This window comes from Lutra lutra, chromosome 8, assembly GCF_902655055.1.
Source record: "Lutra lutra chromosome 8, mLutLut1.2, whole genome shotgun sequence".
In the NCBI taxonomy this organism is placed as follows: domain Eukaryota; kingdom Metazoa; phylum Chordata; class Mammalia; order Carnivora; family Mustelidae; genus Lutra; species Lutra lutra.
Window position 1 is genome coordinate 101,522,506 of NC_062285.1, and position 17,590 is coordinate 101,540,095.

Here is a 17,590-nt window from a genome sequence, read left to right on the forward strand (position 1 = left end):
CTCCTCCTCAGCCTCATAGCCCCAGGTTGACACCTCTGCCCATGCCTATCCTCCTGCTGGCAGCAGCTCCTCCAGCAGACTCAGAAACTGCTGGTCTCTAGCCCCTCTGGAGCCACGCCATGCCACCATGCCAGCAGAGACTGAAGCAAACCTCTTTTTGTTCATCATATTTTTAATAACTGAAGTTAAAAATTGTTCTCTGATTTTTTTATAGGACCCCATTTTCATTTCATAAGCAGATATTTTTTCTCTTATCCTTGATATTAACTATACTTTATCTTATTTCTTCTGTTCATTGATGGTCTTTGTTTTCGTGTAAGTTTTTTTTCCCCCTGTTTTTGCCTCTCCTAAACTGTCTTTTCTTAAATGTTTAGTGATCCTTGGCTGCCCTTTCATTTGTGTAAGTGAGAAGCTAACTGGAAGAAGTGCATTGGTGTGTGTTGGTGAGTGGAGAGTGTAAACCTGGCTGTCCAGGATTCTAGGACCTATGCAGGAGACACTACCTGCTGGTCTTACGTTCCAGTATGCAGATTTTTGCATCCTACTATTTTTAGCTCCTACACACCCCCCTACCTTATCCTGTGTCTATTGTCTCTGAACCCAGATGCTCCTTGGCTCAGTTTGTTGGACTAAGCGTGCTATTACTCATGACAGATGTGCGTGGGATAGTCTCCTGACTGCCCAGAAAGTTTAAGGGACCAGGGAACTTCAATCTATTGGTATATAGATTTTCAACCAATCAGGTTGCCAAGTATACCTCATCCCACGTTCTCAGCATTACGTCAAGCAAATCAGATCAATTCTTATAGGTATTCCATTTCCTGTAGGTGTCTGGAATCCTATTTCTTCTAGTCTGCTAAAACCATTAAATCTCCTCCACCAGCTTGTTATCTAACTTTAAAAAAAAATTCTTTCATCCACTATTCTTCACTGATTATTTTAATGAAAATTTTTTTAAAAGATTTTATTTATTTATTTGTCATAGAGAGAGAAGTGAGAGCGAGCACAGGCAGACAGAGTGGCAGGCAGAGGCAGAGGGAGAAGCAGGCTCCCTGCCAAGGAGGAGCCCAATGTGGGACTCAATCCCAGGAAGCTGGGATCATGACCTGAGCCAAAGGCAGCCGCTTAACCAACTGAGCCACCCAGGCGTCCCTAATGAAATTTTTGAGGGAAAACTGGTGCACAAGGATGCTTAATCTGCCAAGTTTACTGAAAGGGCTCAATAGTTAACTGTTGATATTTCTAAAACATTAGACAAAAAGGCTTAAAAAGATATAAATCTGACCTAAAGTTTGTTACCTTAATGACAATTAAAGAAGGGAGTTAAGGGGCGCCTGGGTGGCTCAGTGGGTTAAGCCTCTGCTTTCGGCTCGGGTCATGATCCCAGGGTCCTGGGATCGAGCCCCGCATTGGGCTCTCTGCTCAGCGAGGAGCCTGCTTCCTCCTCTCTCTCTCTGCCTCTCTGCTTACCTGTAATCTCCGTCTTTCAAATATATAAATAAAATTAAAAAAAAAAAAAAAAAGGGAGTTAAGCCTGCTCACCAGCCTCTTAACTTTCTTCCATACCAGTCTTTTGTAGAAGAAGCTGGACATGGGGCTCGATCCAAGGACCCTGAGATCATGACCTGAGCCAAAACCCAAAGTTGACAGCTTTACCGAGTGTGCCATCCAGGGCACCCCTCCTCCTCTTCAACCTCTCTGGCTTCAACTCTGAGAAGCATTTTCCTCTGATTAGCCACCACCAAAAATTGCTGGGACTTCCACAGTTCCTTATATTTTATAATTTGGTTTTTATTTTTATAATAAGACTGTTTCTCACATTAGACACATCATCACATGAGTGTAATGAGTCTGTCATTCATGTGTGCATCCCCTCAGTGGCTGGCACAGCACGTGACATGTACTAAGTACTCAGTATGTATTTGTTGAAGGAAAGAACAAAGGAGAACTATGGACTTGCTTAAGGGTAAAAAGCAATTAGGCTAAATACTTTCAATTAAGATTAGTGTTTATCTCTAGGTTCAGAATTAGCCAACCATAAGGAACACCAGTGAGACTCTTAATGAAGAAACTAGAATTCAATCATCTAAGTGGAAAATAATACTGAAACAGAGACTGTACAAAATAATTGTTTCTGTAGCATGTGTGTGTGCGTATTCCTTTTTTCCATTTTTCTGTAGGATAACTTCTTCTTACAGAGTTCTGAAGAAAATGTGTCTCAGGAAACACAACCAATAAGTCCTACCTTGAAGATGGGAGAAGAGAGCTTCCAAGGAAACAGAGGAAAATGGGGAAACATGAACAAGGCTCCCTTGAGAAAAGATCTTTAATATAAGGAAAGGACAGAATGACATATAAATATGCCATTTATAAGACAGAAGATCAAGATTCAAGAAAAATTTGGAGAACAGCAATAATTTAAGAAAATGCAGACATGGATATTATAATGCTGATATCAAACCTTAAAATATATGAAGAAAACACCTGAATCATAGAGCAAAATCGATAATCAACATAATACAAAGTGGTAACAAATGATCAATCTGAAATCAATACTGGGATGTGTCCTAAAAATGCCTTAAGTTTCAAGAAAAAAAAATTAAGAATTCTCTATACTTCAAAAGCAGAAGGAAAGTAAACACATTACTATCAGGAAACCAAAGTCAAGAGTGCTTTTGACTACCAGACAGTGGAGTAACATCTTCAAATGTCTGAAAGAGAAAGTGTATGATCCAAGGCTGCTCTGCCTTCAAGCTGTCCCTATTACATGGTGGCTACAGGAGTTTCTAAGAGATGCTAATTTCCAACAACCTTTCCACGCCTACATCTTTCTTCAGAGAACAAAAGAGTGTGGTACTTAGAATACTAGTAACTCAAGGCTTACAGGAAAATTTGAAGAAACATCTTTCAATAGCTCATAAACTACTCAGTTTAGTGGTACATAAATAATGAAGAACAGATAAAAGAACGGGCATTTAAAGGGGTCAAATGCAGGAATGCCTGGGTAGTGCAGTTGATTGACTCTTGGTTTCAGGTCAGGTAGTGATCTTATGGTTGAGAGATCAAGCCAAGTGTCAGACTCTGTGTCAAGGTGGAGTCTGCTTAAGTCTCTCTCTCCCTCTGTCCCTGTGCTTGCTCTCTTGTTCACTCTGTCTTGTGTGGGTGCACGTTCTCTCTCTCTCTCTCTCTCTCTCTAAAATAAATAAATAAATCTGTAAAAGGATAAAATAGAAATGCCCAGAAGGAAAGAAGTTGGTGTGGATTTTAAATAACTCCATTAACTTTTGGAACAAAATCATACTTTAAAAAATGTCAGTTCTTCATATAGCAATCATAAAGAATGTGAAAGGAGAGAAAGAGGAAATAAGACATTTGACATAATAACGATCCAAACGTATTGAGATGACTGAGGCAGATACAATTTTACGGATTATGTTGGTCGACAAATATTTATTGTGTATTTATGTGTCAGACATAAAGCCAGGGACGTACTAGAAGATGAAAACGGAGTGACAAACAATTGGAAGTGCCATTTGCCCTCTCAAGGCAGATATTAGTTGATATAAATGAATATGAGTGTCAAAGTGATACGAAGGATAAACAGGGCTATGGACCCCAATATTTCTGGCATTACAGATGAAACCTGAACGTGTGTTTAAAATTGTTTACAAGAAATTTCAGAAACAGGAAAGCTACCTTCTGAAATATGAAAGGAAAACATAAGTAGGAAATGCATCAAAATCCTACCCTCCCTCTCCCTTCCAGCCTTCACTGCCTTAGGTAACTGACTCCACTACAACTTAGTCAGGTGTCATCTTGCCTGGTTCTTCCCTAATTTTTATAGCACATATAAAAATACACACCTGTATGTGTGCGTGTGTGCACCCACCCCCACACACACACCCCTAGAGTATTATTTCTCTATCTGTCCATGCTGCCAATCACTTCTCACACCTAACAGTCACTGACTTCTTCAACTACAGTTTCTGGGACCCATAACACTTCTTGAGAAAAGAAAGCATGTTTTGTTCTACTTTGGACCACCAGGGCCTAGGAAAACCCCTTTCTTCTCTGTCGCAGTAGAAACTCTCACAAGTCCCCTTTTCCACTTCAGGTGGGCCTATATCCATTACAATCTACTGAAACTCCCTCTAACACACGCATACACACATGCACAAACACACACACCACTCAAAGACAGGTGAGGTTCAGATCCCGAGTTAAGTTCTTGGCATTTCTGCTTCCAACCCTGGGATGGTAGAAAAAAAGCAAGTCTGTCTTCTTGGAATGAGGCTGAAGGTATCATTTATTCTTTTCTGCATCTTATACCAATAAGAACCAAACATAAGTGATTATCTCTACAAATTATCTTGATATCTCTGATATCCTCCGATATTCATCAAAGTCCTTGGTGAAACGGAAGGAATGGACAAATTCTTTCAGCAAGAAAATTATATGATACTTAATCGAAGACAGTGATGGATAAACTCACTAATTGCCATAACTAATACAATACAATGAGTAACTTTTGCAAGGGTGAAACAAATATTCTGTGAAGTTTTGACGTTATATTAGACAGTCCAATTTCATTTATCTTTAATAAAGTATAACTTTTGGTTTCTGTGTACCACTCATTCCATCAGATCACTTTCCTACACCCAATTCAGATCATACACTTTCTTCTTTAATGTCTCAAAATGATTTTAAAAACTATGGGCCATATTAACTAAATCTCCTGAATATTTGACAGAATGTTTTTAATATTCTTGCTTTATTCAAATTCTAATTAAGAATTTGTTGTACTTACTATATCTATATTAAAAAATAACCCCAAAACTTAGCAGCCTAAAGCAAGGTGGTTCTCATTTGGGTCTATCCTGTGAACATAGTGAGATGTTAGCTGGGGTAACTGGGTAATCTGGGTAATCATCTGGGTAATCAACCCCAGATGTCTCACTCACATGGTAGACAATTGATCCTAGTTAGTTACCAGCTGGAAGCTCAGATTTGTCTGCTGACCAGAGCACTTCTTAGAGCCCCTCCACGTTGGCAGTCTCATATAGTCTGACTTTTTATTTAGTGGCTCAAGTCTTGCAACAAGCAATGAAGACACTTTATGGCTCTTTTTTGCTTAGTCTGAGAAGTCATACAGCATCACTGCAGCCCCAATTTATTGTTGCAATCAAGTAACAAGTCACCTATACCCAACTAGAGAAGACATACACCCCACCTCTTGATGTGACGTCAAGTTCACTATGTAACCACACTTTATGGGATGAGATACTATTCCAGCCATCTTTGGAAAATACAATCTCTTATTGGATACAAGGCAATTGACTGTCTTAGTGTAGACACCAAAAATATTAGGAATGTTGTCTTATGTCTCTATAGTCATAAATTATTATTAGTCTTCCACATATACCATCTTCCAATTAATTCCAATAGCAATAAATTTTGTTACTAATCACTCTCTCAACCTATCACCTTGCTACAAGCTTTGAAGGAAAAGAACTGATAGCCTTAATATAAGATTTTTATTTACCTGCATGAGCGCTGATGAAGGAAGAGAACTCATCTCTCTTTAAAACAATGGTTCTTATGATGGCCATTTGGGATTAATCAGAAAAAAAAAAAAACAAAGAAAACTCTTCATTAATTTTTTATATCATGCAAAAAACACGGAGGAAATAAATGTATACTGAGTTACATATGTCTGCTAGATTGTGCTAAGCAATATACCTAGATATATATCTACATCTACATCTCTAAGTATATCCATACTTATATCTATAGTCAATCAGTCTTTCAGTACTCAGTGACATTCAGTAGTTTCCCAAAGTCATACCTAATTTGTAGCAGAGTTCAACTTTTGAAATCAGTATTCAATGACTTCAAAGCTTGTGCCCTATCCATATCATTTATGTTAAAATAATAAAGTACATGCTTTCTCTTGATGTTATGGCCATTTGTATATATCCTCAAAATTACCTTTCCTTGACAACATACATTTTCTTAAGTTCTTCTATACTAATCTCTTCAACCACTGAATAAGTGTGTCATTTTCATAAGTGAATATAATGATATCCTTGAATTTCAGTCACCTGTTCCATATTGGTTTTCTTATCATCTGAAAATCCTAGGAAACTCAACATACAGTTTTAAAGGTGAGAATCTTTTCATTTATACATAAACTTACTCAGCCATAGCTCAGAAATCCCATCCTAACTTGATAAAAGGAGTACTGAAACACAAGAGACTTTGACTGTTTTCCCCTTGCATAAAATTTGTCACCAGATAGGTAATTTTTTAATTCAAATCCTTCCAAATAATGTTGCCTTGCTTAGATATCCAAAAACTACACAAATTAGCTCACGGAGGTTACTGAAGAAAGAAATCCGAAAATGTGTATCCGCTAATACGTTTTTATAAACTATATAATCAAATCTCCAAAATTTTTATCGTTTTGGTTTTTTTTTTACAAAACATTGGAAATGCCATCTCAATAATATTGTAATAAATCATATTATTTCAGAGGGATGAATTATTATCACCTCCCTGAGACAACACAAAAAGTACTTCCATGCTCCACCATGCCTACTTTATGCCTGTGTTTTAACAATCATGAAGGAGGGGGTGTTTAAATTTTTAGTCTATTACCTCAGGCATTGTGCCATGCCATATTTGGGTCTGTGATGTGGTGTCTGATAGAGAATTATAGCTGCAAACTGACAACTGTATTAGGAATAGCTAATTTAGTTGTGCACAATAGGGTTTTTTTTTTTTTAATGGCAGTTAACTGTGAGTACCTCCCCCCACAGCCCCCCAGCCAAAGTTTTGAGGTGAGTGAGAATTAGCTACTCTTCCTAACCTTCCTAACTATAATGAAATAAATTTCAGACCAAATTCTGCCACACATACAGACATTTATTAAGCAAGCATTTCTGAGGCGGCTGGGTAGCTGTCGCTTAAGCCTCCAACTCTTGATTTCCACTCAGGTCATGATCTCAGGGTCATGAGATTCAGTCCCACCCTGAGCTCCATGCTCAGTTCAGAGTTTGCTTAGGATTCTCTCTCCCTCCCCCGCCCTTCCCCCTGCTTACATCCCCGTGCACATGCTCTCTCTCCATCTCTCTCTCTCTCTCAAATAAAATATTTAATGAACAAACAAGCATTTCTTAGCAAGGAGGCAGGAGATGACACAACCTCATCTGTAAACTTACTGAAATCCCAGCAGTTCATCCCCTTGGGAACTCCAACCATCACAATGCACAAAAGCTCCCCAGAAGCAGCAGCCCCAAAGGGGAGGCACCTGGTTACTGTACTGTTATAGTTGGGTAACCAGAAGTTCTAATCCACCTGTGTACACAATACCATTAAGGGATTCAATGATACACTGTTTTTATGGATCAAACCCACTGTGCTTAGGAGGCCTGTTCTGTAGGGATCAAATACTGACTGAGTTCCAGCTAGCTGAAGTGAATATGGTAGCCCCTGGAGTGGTAAGGTCTTGTCGATAAAGTGCTAACTCAAACACCTCCAGTCTGTGCATTCTTTATTAGGGAAACTTACTGCCCCTGTAATTGAAGCTTGCACTAAAGCGCACATTCATACTGTTCAATAGTCTCTGCTATAGTGTTTTAAAGCAACAATGTTAAACTGTAAGAACCATAACCCTTGTTGCTCAAAATCATATTTACCCAGTTAGCAAATCTTGACTGAACACCTACCACGTGTCAGGTATCCTGCATTAGACACCAGGCTCATAAAGTGAAATAAGATATGGTCCTTACCCTTGAAAAGCTTACAAATCGTGGGAAAACATAAGCGAAGTAATAACTATAATATGAAGCGATACATGCTGGATGAAAGGCTCACAGAGGCTGCCTCTGAGATCCAAAGAAGGACAACTGTATCAGACTCAAGAGCTTCTCTGCTTTAGCTTTCTAGAAGAGATGGTTCTTGAGCTAGTGTTAGGAAATCAGTAGGCATTAACTTAGATGTATTAACGGAGATAAGCATTTTAGACAAAAGCAGCAGAGCGGTTCTGAAGTCACAGAGATTTGACACCTCATAATCCAGTCTAAAAACAAGAAGTATCTCAGAATGGCTGGGGAGGGGGGGCTGAAAAGGGGGGCTGGGGGAGGGACAAGGAGAGTGGAGTGTGGAGAGGGAGATGAGCTTAGGGAGACCAGATTATTTAGGTTTTATGTGTTAATGTGAGGAGTTTGAACTTCTCTAAAAGGTATGGGATACCATGGAAGGACTTAAGTAATAGAAGTAAATTTTAGAAAGATCATTCTAATAGAAATGTGTAGGATGGGTTAAAGTGGGATTGGGGAGGAGGCAGAGTTGATGGGGGGATAATACACATGAAAGGCGGTAAGGCATTGAGAAGTGAAGGCGACGGATGCAAAAGTAAGAAACCACAGGACTTGAGATAAAGTGGATATACAGAGTGTGAGAAAAATCTAGACTATCGAGAGTCTTGGAAATTTCATGGAATAGTGTCACACAGTAAATACCATTGACCCATGAGCAATATGGATTTGATCTGTGCAGGTCCGCCTACACTCGGAATTTTTTTTATAAATACAGTACTGAAAATGATTTTAATAACATTTTCTTTTCTCTAGCTTACTTTATTTTGAGAATGCTGTATATAACGTAACATACAAAATATGTGTTAGTTGACTATATATGTTATTGGTGAGGGTTCTGGTCAACAATGGGCTATTAGTACTTAAGTTCTGGGGGAGTCAAAAGTTATAGGCAGATTTTCGACTGTACAGGGGATCAGCGACCTTACCTCCATGTTGCTTAATGGTCAACCATACACATGACTGGCTAAATGAAATCAAGATCAAATGAACAGAAGCTGCAGTATGACGCACTTATATATGAAGACATTAAAAAAAATGTGTTTTCCTTAGAAGTTTATATAACCATAAAGTAAAAATGGAAGGCTATAACAGGACCTTTTCCTCATTATCAGATTCTAACACTTCCCTATCAACCCACTGAATTTTGTTTGCCCTTCTCATGCTCAGCTTGTCATTTTGGTTCAGTTCCTTCTACTTCTTTAAGCACTTTAACTGCAGATGTTTGCCCTTGCTGGCCAACCTAGTAGTGACTATATTTTATCACAGTACATATTTTGTTTATTCAAGCATTATAAACCAATCTCACATATATATATGCATGTTAAATAACCTGCGGTAAGCACAGCCTATTAAACACAATTCTCTCCTGAAGTAATTCACAACAAATTTGACTGGAAATCCAAAGTAATTAATAAAATGTGTTTCATAGCATCAAAATTATGTGTTATTTTAAGTGACTCTATGTGACTCTACAGTCACTGGCTCATTAAGTACATATGGTCATATACTATAAAATTTAAAAGAGGAACATACACTTTTATCTATATTATGCTCTAGTTGCTCCATCATTCAAATATATATTCTTTCCTAATTAAAATATAGCTTAAAATTCCTAAATAGTATCCCTTGTTTTCTAATATAGTTTGAGTTGCCCTAAAAATTCTGTAAAACATTATTTATAAGAATAGAGACACTAAAATTAATATGTAGAATTCAATAAACAGTATAGCTATTGGGAAAACAACTCTATACCACAAAGACATCTTGAAGATCTAGAGAATGATAAAATATACTTAACCATAAAATTCATGTAACATCACTACAACATATAATTTCATATTTAATATTTTAATGTTAATCAAGAGATATTTTAGACTCCTAAAGACTGTGAAGCATAGAATTTCAAATGTCAGTTATTATGCTGTGGGTGTTTGAAAATGTAACTACATAATTAAATGCCCCTCTATTAAACTGGGTACTAAATAATAGATTTTATTATACCAAAGTCAAAGAATGCAGACAATAAAGCAAATGCAGAATAATTTATTGTGCCACCAATTAAAATTTAACAAAATACACAAATAACATATTGAATATGTATTTTCTAACTCTACACTGAAATAACATACATTCATTTTAGGACACAAACATCCTTTTACATTTTGTTAAGAATTACTAAACTATCCCTGAGTCCATACATGGGATAATGCACTTTTTGAGATCTTTATTTAAAAATCTAAGAAAATATTTTCCCTCTCATTTTGTACTGTTTCTAGCTAACAGTAATTCTGTGTAGGTAATAAGGATTCCAGTTAAAAATAGAACAAAAGAAGGAACAGAGCTGATCACTTGAATAATTACATTGTGCTCTACTGGACAAACAACAGCACATAATTTAGAAGAATCCACAAGACAAGTCAGTATTTAAATAAGCATTTGAAGGGTAAGCCTCCATCATTCTAAATATTTATGCTACACAAAACATCTATACCATGTGGAAAATTTCTCTTGCATATCCTCTAATTCTTTTAACGTTTTCAAATGTTTTAAACAAGCTGAACTATTTGAAGTCTTAGAGGCTTTGGACCCAATTCCAGTTCATCAAATTGAGAATGGTGGCAATCATATTTTGGGGAATGAGTAGCCAAAAAACAATGGACGAGTAACTTGGTTACTATACTGAAGCTCTCATATAGTTTGATACAGATGTAACTTTCCTATGAAGCCTAATTTTAACAATGACCTTTATGGAGGGGGTGGGGGGTTGGGTGAGCCTGGTGGTGGGTATTATGGAGGGCATGTATTGCATGGAGCACTGGGTGTGGTGCATAAACAATGAATTTTGGAACACAAACACACACACACAAATAAAATAAAATAAAATATTTAAAAAATGACCTTTAAAACATATCCAAGATAAGTAATGAATCAGAAAGATAGAGCTTTACACGCTTAGAGTCAGGCAAACACTCAGACATGCACATGACCAGACATATACCACCCTTCAGCTCTTTTTCTGATTCCTCCTACCAGACTCAACCTGTTTGAGAAAAACAAAAAACAAAAGAAGTCCTAGAAAAATATATTCCAGGGTTTGACCACATTTTACATTCAATTCACCTCGCCTTTAGAAGGCTCAGTGCTGAAGACACACTCATTCTAAAAAATTAAATTCCCCAAGGAGTACGTACAATATTAACAAAATCTTCATCATGTACTATCCCTATACTTAGACCTTCATAGTAATCTTCAAATTCACCATAGGTCACTTCATCAGACTTGCTGCAGGCATCTTTTAATGTTTCTAGAAAAGATAATTTGATTTCTTCCTCTGTGGAATGGCCTGTAAGATAGTACCGACTGTGAAACAATTTCCTTAAAACACTAGTAAAATGACTGATGACGATAAAGAAATACTTAATCACCTTATGAAATCTTTTCAACAATTTCAAATCTTATGTCAAACTACCCTCCAATTTATTTAAACAGTTTCTTGCATGAATCAGAATTTAATGGTGATGACTTCAATACACATTCAAGGCAACTTTTAAATCTCTGATCAGATGTGTCCTATAGGTATAAACAAAATAAGAGTCACTACTGTAGATATTCTTTTATATCTTAATGTTTTAGAGGACTCAGCTTTATTCTCATTAGAAATGAGGAAAGAAAATAACAAGTAAATAATTTCAAAGATTTATAGGCTGTTAACACAGTAACCCAATGTGTGAAAAACATCCCTATATTCAGGCATTAGCTATTTTATGAATCAGTTACTCATAACTGCAGCTAGAAAATATTACCACAAATAAGATTCAAAGGCCTATGAAAATCTTTGCCAGAAGAATTTTCACTAGATTAAATCACTCTATTTTAATCTCTGACATTAAGTAGGCTATTTCCACTACATCATACTAAATATGATTAATTTCATTCTATAGGAAGATGCTACTGAGAATCAAAAGTGTAAAAAAATTATAATGCTTCAATTTGTTATGTAAAGAGAGAACGTAACTGCTAAGTAAAATAAGTCAGTCAGAGAGACAAATACCATATGATTTCGTTCATATGTGGAATTTAAGAAATAAAACAGATGATCATAGGGGAAGGGAATGAAAAATGAAATAAAAGAAAAAACAGACAGGGAGGCAAACCATAAGAGACTTAGCTATAGGGAACAAACTGGGGGCTGTAGAGGGGGGTGGGGGTGGGGTAACTGGGTGATGGGCATTAAGGAGGGAATGTGCTGTAATGAGCACTGGGTGTTGTATGCAAGTGATGAGTCACTAACTCTATCCTGAAACTAACAATACACTATATGTTAACTAACTTGAATTCAAATAAATAAATAAATAAAATCTAAAAGAAAGAAAATTACTCATTTGAACATGCTATATCCATTAAGATTCCTAACCCTGTGTATTACTGAGATGATAGAGACGTTGTAGTCTCCACCCAAGGATTGTGACTGAAAAGTACTTCTAAAAAGAATATTCCACTGAGTTTAATTTGGGAGAAGCAGGTCAATTTTAGCAAATCAGGAAAATATATTAAACCTGGAGATTTTATATCTCTAGAATCACCCTTTCACAGCCATTTAAATTCAATTAAAATACTGTAAAAGTTCTTAAAACACACACACACACACACACACACACACACACACAGGCACACCTGGGTGGCTCAGTTGGTTAAGGGTCTGCCTTCAGCTCAGGTCAGGATCTCCCAGCATCAGGCTCCTTACTCAGCAGGGAACCCTGCTTCTCCCTCTCCCTCTGCTGCTCCCCCTGCTTGTGCACTAGCTCTCTTTCTCTGTCTGACAAATAAATAAATAAAATATTTAAAACAAAACAAAACAAAACACCAAAGAGGCAACATAAAATATCTGATTCAGTCTTTTAATTCATTTGATTTTTTTTAATTCAGGAAGAGAACAATATTTAATTAATTTAATTAATTTAATTTAATTAATATTTAATTAAGTAGCTTGGGTTATTTTGTGGTCAGTGAAAACGAAGGAGCAATCTCAGGTGCTCCCTACTCACATGGATTTATATCTATTCCCAGGATTCTAGCATGGAGGAGGAAAAAAGACATCCTTTAAGTTTTTAATAAGAGGAATTAAAAGATGAAAGGAAGCTACAAAATATGGTCAGATGATAATCAAAGAAAATAGAGACCCATATACAAAGGCAAAAAAGTGTCAGAGAAATCTAAATGACCCTCTAAATCACTCTGAAGCCATGTTGCATTTTAAAATTACAAACTTAAATTGGGAAAAACCACCTTAATTGTCTAATGAGGTGGGCAAAATTAGGATAAGGGTTGGATCTTTTTCAAAAGCAGAAGTTCTCTAATAGACTTAGATAATCATTCATTGTTAAGGGCCTTTCAAATTAAAAAAAATGCTTTAGATGTTTGCTGTCTTTTAAAAATATGTGCAAAATAGAGAAAATGATTATTTTATTTTAAAAAAAGGCTGAATGAACAAGGACTGGATAATTATGCTCTGCAGAAATGGTAATATAAAACAATAGAGTGAATTTGTGATTGAGTGTTAGTCAAGGGTTAAAATTAACCAAGATCTAATATATATAAAAATATATACCTGTTGGCAAAAGAGATTTCCTCCTCTGTTTATCACCCATACTTTTGAACAAATGAGTTTTAATACTATTTTTTAATGAAAACATTTTTTATTTAAATTTTTGTTTCAAATACTCAAGATTTTTATACCTCCTCTGTATCACCATCCAAGAACTACTTACCTTTTATCATTTTTAACTAACCTTTCTTTCTGTCTACTTGGACACCATGAAGTATTTTATTTTTTTTTTTAAGATTTTATTTATTTATTTGTCAGAGAGACAAAGAGAGGGAGAGAGCACAAGCAGGGGGAGCAGCAGGCAGAGGGAGAAGAAAGCTCCCCCACTGAGCAGGGAGCCTGACATGGGACTCCATCCCAGGACCGAGGGATCGTGACCTGAGCTGAAGGCAGATGCTTAACCAACTGCGTCACCACCTAGGTGTCCCACCATGAAGTATTTTAATAAACAATGATAATATCTTTACAGAGAAATACATTTGGAACATTTCATTTCTATTAAAGCTAAAAATATCTTTTTCTAATAAATTATTTAAGTAAAGTAAAAAGAAAGTATTTTCTATAGTAAAAATGTGCTACAAAAGCCTTAATTTGAAATTAATTATAAATTGTAAATAATCTAGGGACGCCTGGGTGGCTTAGTCAGTTGAACGTCCAATTCTAGGTTTGGCTCTGGTATGATCCTGAGGTCATGAGATGGAGTCCTGTGCTGGGCTCCAAATTCGGTGGGAAGTCTGCTTCTCTCCTTCTCACTCTCTCCCTCCCTTTGCTCACTCTCTCTCTCTCTCTCTTTCTCAAATAGATAAATATTTTTTAATTTTAAATAATTTATATTCCAGAGATGGGCATGTGACTAGGTTATAATTTGTATTGATAGGTAATATTTTTAAACTTTAAACTTTAAAAAACTTCAATGGGTGTTTGTTTTTCTTTTTAAGACTGCTTGTACCTACTAGCTTATTTTCCTTAATGTGAATGCAAAGATGAGATATGGAATTTTGGGTTTGGGTTTTTTTGTTTTTTTTTTTTTTGAGGTGTTGGAATTTCTTAAACTAATGAAGGCTTATCCAACAAAAACAAAACCCTCACCAACAATTCAATGACATCTAACAAAACTAAAGCTGCTTTAGCAACTTAATTAAGATTGTTAGAAGGGAGAAAACAAAGAGAAAAACAATGTAGGATGTTGAAATCATCTAATTTTGAAATAAGAAAACTATCTTGTTCTTATATTTAGCAAGCTAATTAAGGAAGAAAAGCAGGGAATGACACAGGTTTAAAGAAAAAGATATGCTAAATCCAATTCAATAATGCTAGAAATTTTCTTATGGCAACTGCAGTTCATTTAAAGTCATTGATAAGCAAATTAAACTATTCTGACCTTAGGCTATCAGAAATCAGGAAGCCAGTGATAGTTACCTTTAATCTTTATAACAAATTGTTGTTTTTTTCACTTCATAATTAAAAGTGATAAATAAACCATTTATAAGGGTTGATGGTGATAAACAAAAGTAATTACAGGGTAACTTCTTTTAATAATAAAAATATCAAAGAAAAATTCTGGAATAGTATTCTATAGTATTTAACAGTATATGATCAAAATCATAAATTAGTAAGAAACTTCATAAAATATAAATTACAAATGGTCAAAAAATACAAAAATATGTTTAACCTTCCAAATAACCAGGGAAATGCAAATAAACTTTTTTTTTAGTCTATCAGATTGGCAAAATTCTGTGGTGTTGGGAGGACAGTCGGGGAAATGAATTCTCCAACTAACGGCAATATAATCTGGTATAGCCATCTTATAATGCAATTTTAAGTATCAGTTAAAATTTGAAATGTAGATATTCTAGGTATTGAAATTACCACCCCACAAGAAACAGCAGAAAATGAGCCTGAGGAGTCACAAATAAACATATTCGTTGCTTCATTGTTTAGAAATTTAAAGTCTGCCAGTAGGAGCCTAACTAGATAAATTGTAGTGTATTGATTTTTAAAAAGAATAATATGCAGCAGATAAAAATAAGGTGTTTCAATATGGATTAATATGGCAAGAGCTCCAAAACATATTTTTGAGTGTAAAAAGTAAACTACATACCATTGTGTTCAGTGTACCTGTCATGCTAAAAAAATATATATATATATTCAAGAAGTATTTGATATTTATAGCACCTATATAGCTATGAAAATTCACAGAGTAAGGACATATAAGAAATGTATATATATTAAATGATAATGTTACCTCTATAGAGGAACGTGTGATGAAAAGAGGAGAGTCACTGTGGCCAAATACTTTCTTTCTTTCTTTTTTTTTTTTTAAAGATTTTATTTATTTATTTGACAGACAGAGATCACAAGTAGGCAGAAAGGCAGGCAGAGAGAGAGGAAGGGAAGCAGGCTCCCTGCTGAGCAGAGAGCCCGATGCGGGGCTCGATCCCAGGACCCTGAGATCATGACCTGAGCCGAAGGCAGAAGCTTTAACCCACTGAGCCACCCAGGCGCCCCCAAATACTTTCTTTATACTAAGAATGTATTAATAAATCAACTATATAAAAATTTAAGTCAGAAAAAATATAGTAGGTAATGAATCTCTAAAATTACAGATCTTCCCTGACTCACAATAAAGTTGTACCTGATAAACCTATTGTAAACTGAAACTGTCTTAAGCTGAAAATGCTCTTAATTCATCTAACCTAAAACACCATAGTTTAGCCTAGCCCACCTTAGTCGTGCCCAGAACACTTACAATTAGCCTACACTTGGGCAAAATCACCTAAGGCAAAGCCCATTTTATAATACAGTATTGAGTATCTCATGTAATTCATTGAATACTGTGTATATATATATGTATATATGTGTATGTGTACATACATATATATATAATATAGTATTGAATATCTCATGTAATTTATTGAATACTGTACTGAAAGTGAAAAACAGAATAGCCGTATGGGTATAGAATGATTACATAAGTGTATAGGTTGTTACTCTCCTGGTCACATGGCCGGCTGGGAGCTTGCTACTGCTGCCCAGTTTCACAAGAGTATCATACTGTGAATGCTAGCCAGGGCGAAGATCAAAAAGCAAAATTTGAAGTGCAGTTTCTACTAAATGCACATTGTTCTAGTACTATTGTAAAGTCAGAAAATTGTTAAGTCAAGCCATCCTAAATTGCCTGTATGTATTTGAGGTATTTTCTAGATCCTCAAATTTTGATACACATATGTATGCCTGTTATATATATATCACCATTCCCAGAGAAAGACATTCACTTTCTGCCTTGAATCTTCAAGTATACGAAGATACAGTAAAACTAACCCAGAGAACTTGCACATGTAATTATCTGTCCTCTAAATCCATTCTGTCCTAACGCAAATTCCTCATGATCTCCTCAGTAAGAAATAAAAATTCAATCTCAGTTCATAAACATTAAAAAAAAAAAGCATAAACAATAGACCTCAGAATATTTAAATGAAGAAGGTCAAATGGCTCTTGTGTTTCTGGTTTAAAAAATAAGTGTTAAAAAAATAAGTGTTTATTTCCTCCCTTAATGACCTCAAGTCTACACTGTAAGTTAATATAATTTAAGATTTTACTCTTATTAACGTTTTAGAAATCGAATGCAATTGACTCATAATAATTACCTGAAATTACTTGAGGATGCTTCTTTGCACAGTAACATTTTCTTATGTTTGTAATAGGCACAGAGCCAGTTTTGTTGAAATCCAATTTCATGAAGGCCTAAATAAAGAAAAAAATGTTATTTTTTTCTATGAAATCATTAGACATGAGAACCCAATTCTCTATTCTGTAGGTTATCCTGAAGCTCTAAAAAGCCAGTTTAAAAGTACTAAACTGCTATAAGAAGGAAGTATTATGAATACAGGAAGATACTGGAGCAAGATAGGTAAACTGCACTCTCTGCCACCCTGACCTTGAGATAGTAAGCTAACCTCTGTTGCCCTAGCTTTTCTCCTCTTATACTGAAGAGCTGGGTAAAAGACCTTTCTGGTAACTTCCACCTCTAACCAAACCTGCTAACATCTTGATCTTGGACTTCAAGCCTCCAGAACTGTGAGACAATACATTTCTGTTATTTAAA

At 35.7% G+C, this 17,590-nt stretch overlaps 1 protein-coding gene across 11 annotated transcripts in view; it reads right to left on the reverse strand.

The window, feature by feature from the left end:
* Window positions 1-9,908: 9,908 nt before the first annotated feature.
* Window positions 9,909-17,590, reverse strand: part of CAPS2 (calcyphosine 2) — a 48,641-nt gene continuing 40,959 nt past the window's right edge. For all 11 annotated transcript variants that reach the window (XM_047742917.1, XM_047742924.1, XM_047742919.1 and 8 more), the window contains 2 exons: window positions 17,133-17,229; window positions 9,909-11,223 (listed from right to left, as the gene is read on the reverse strand). In XM_047742917.1, coding sequence (XP_047598873.1) covers window positions 11,048-11,223; window positions 17,133-17,229 — 273 coding nt within the window. In that variant the 3' untranslated portion in view covers window positions 9,909-11,047. The remainder of the gene's footprint in view (window positions 11,224-17,132; window positions 17,230-17,590) is intronic.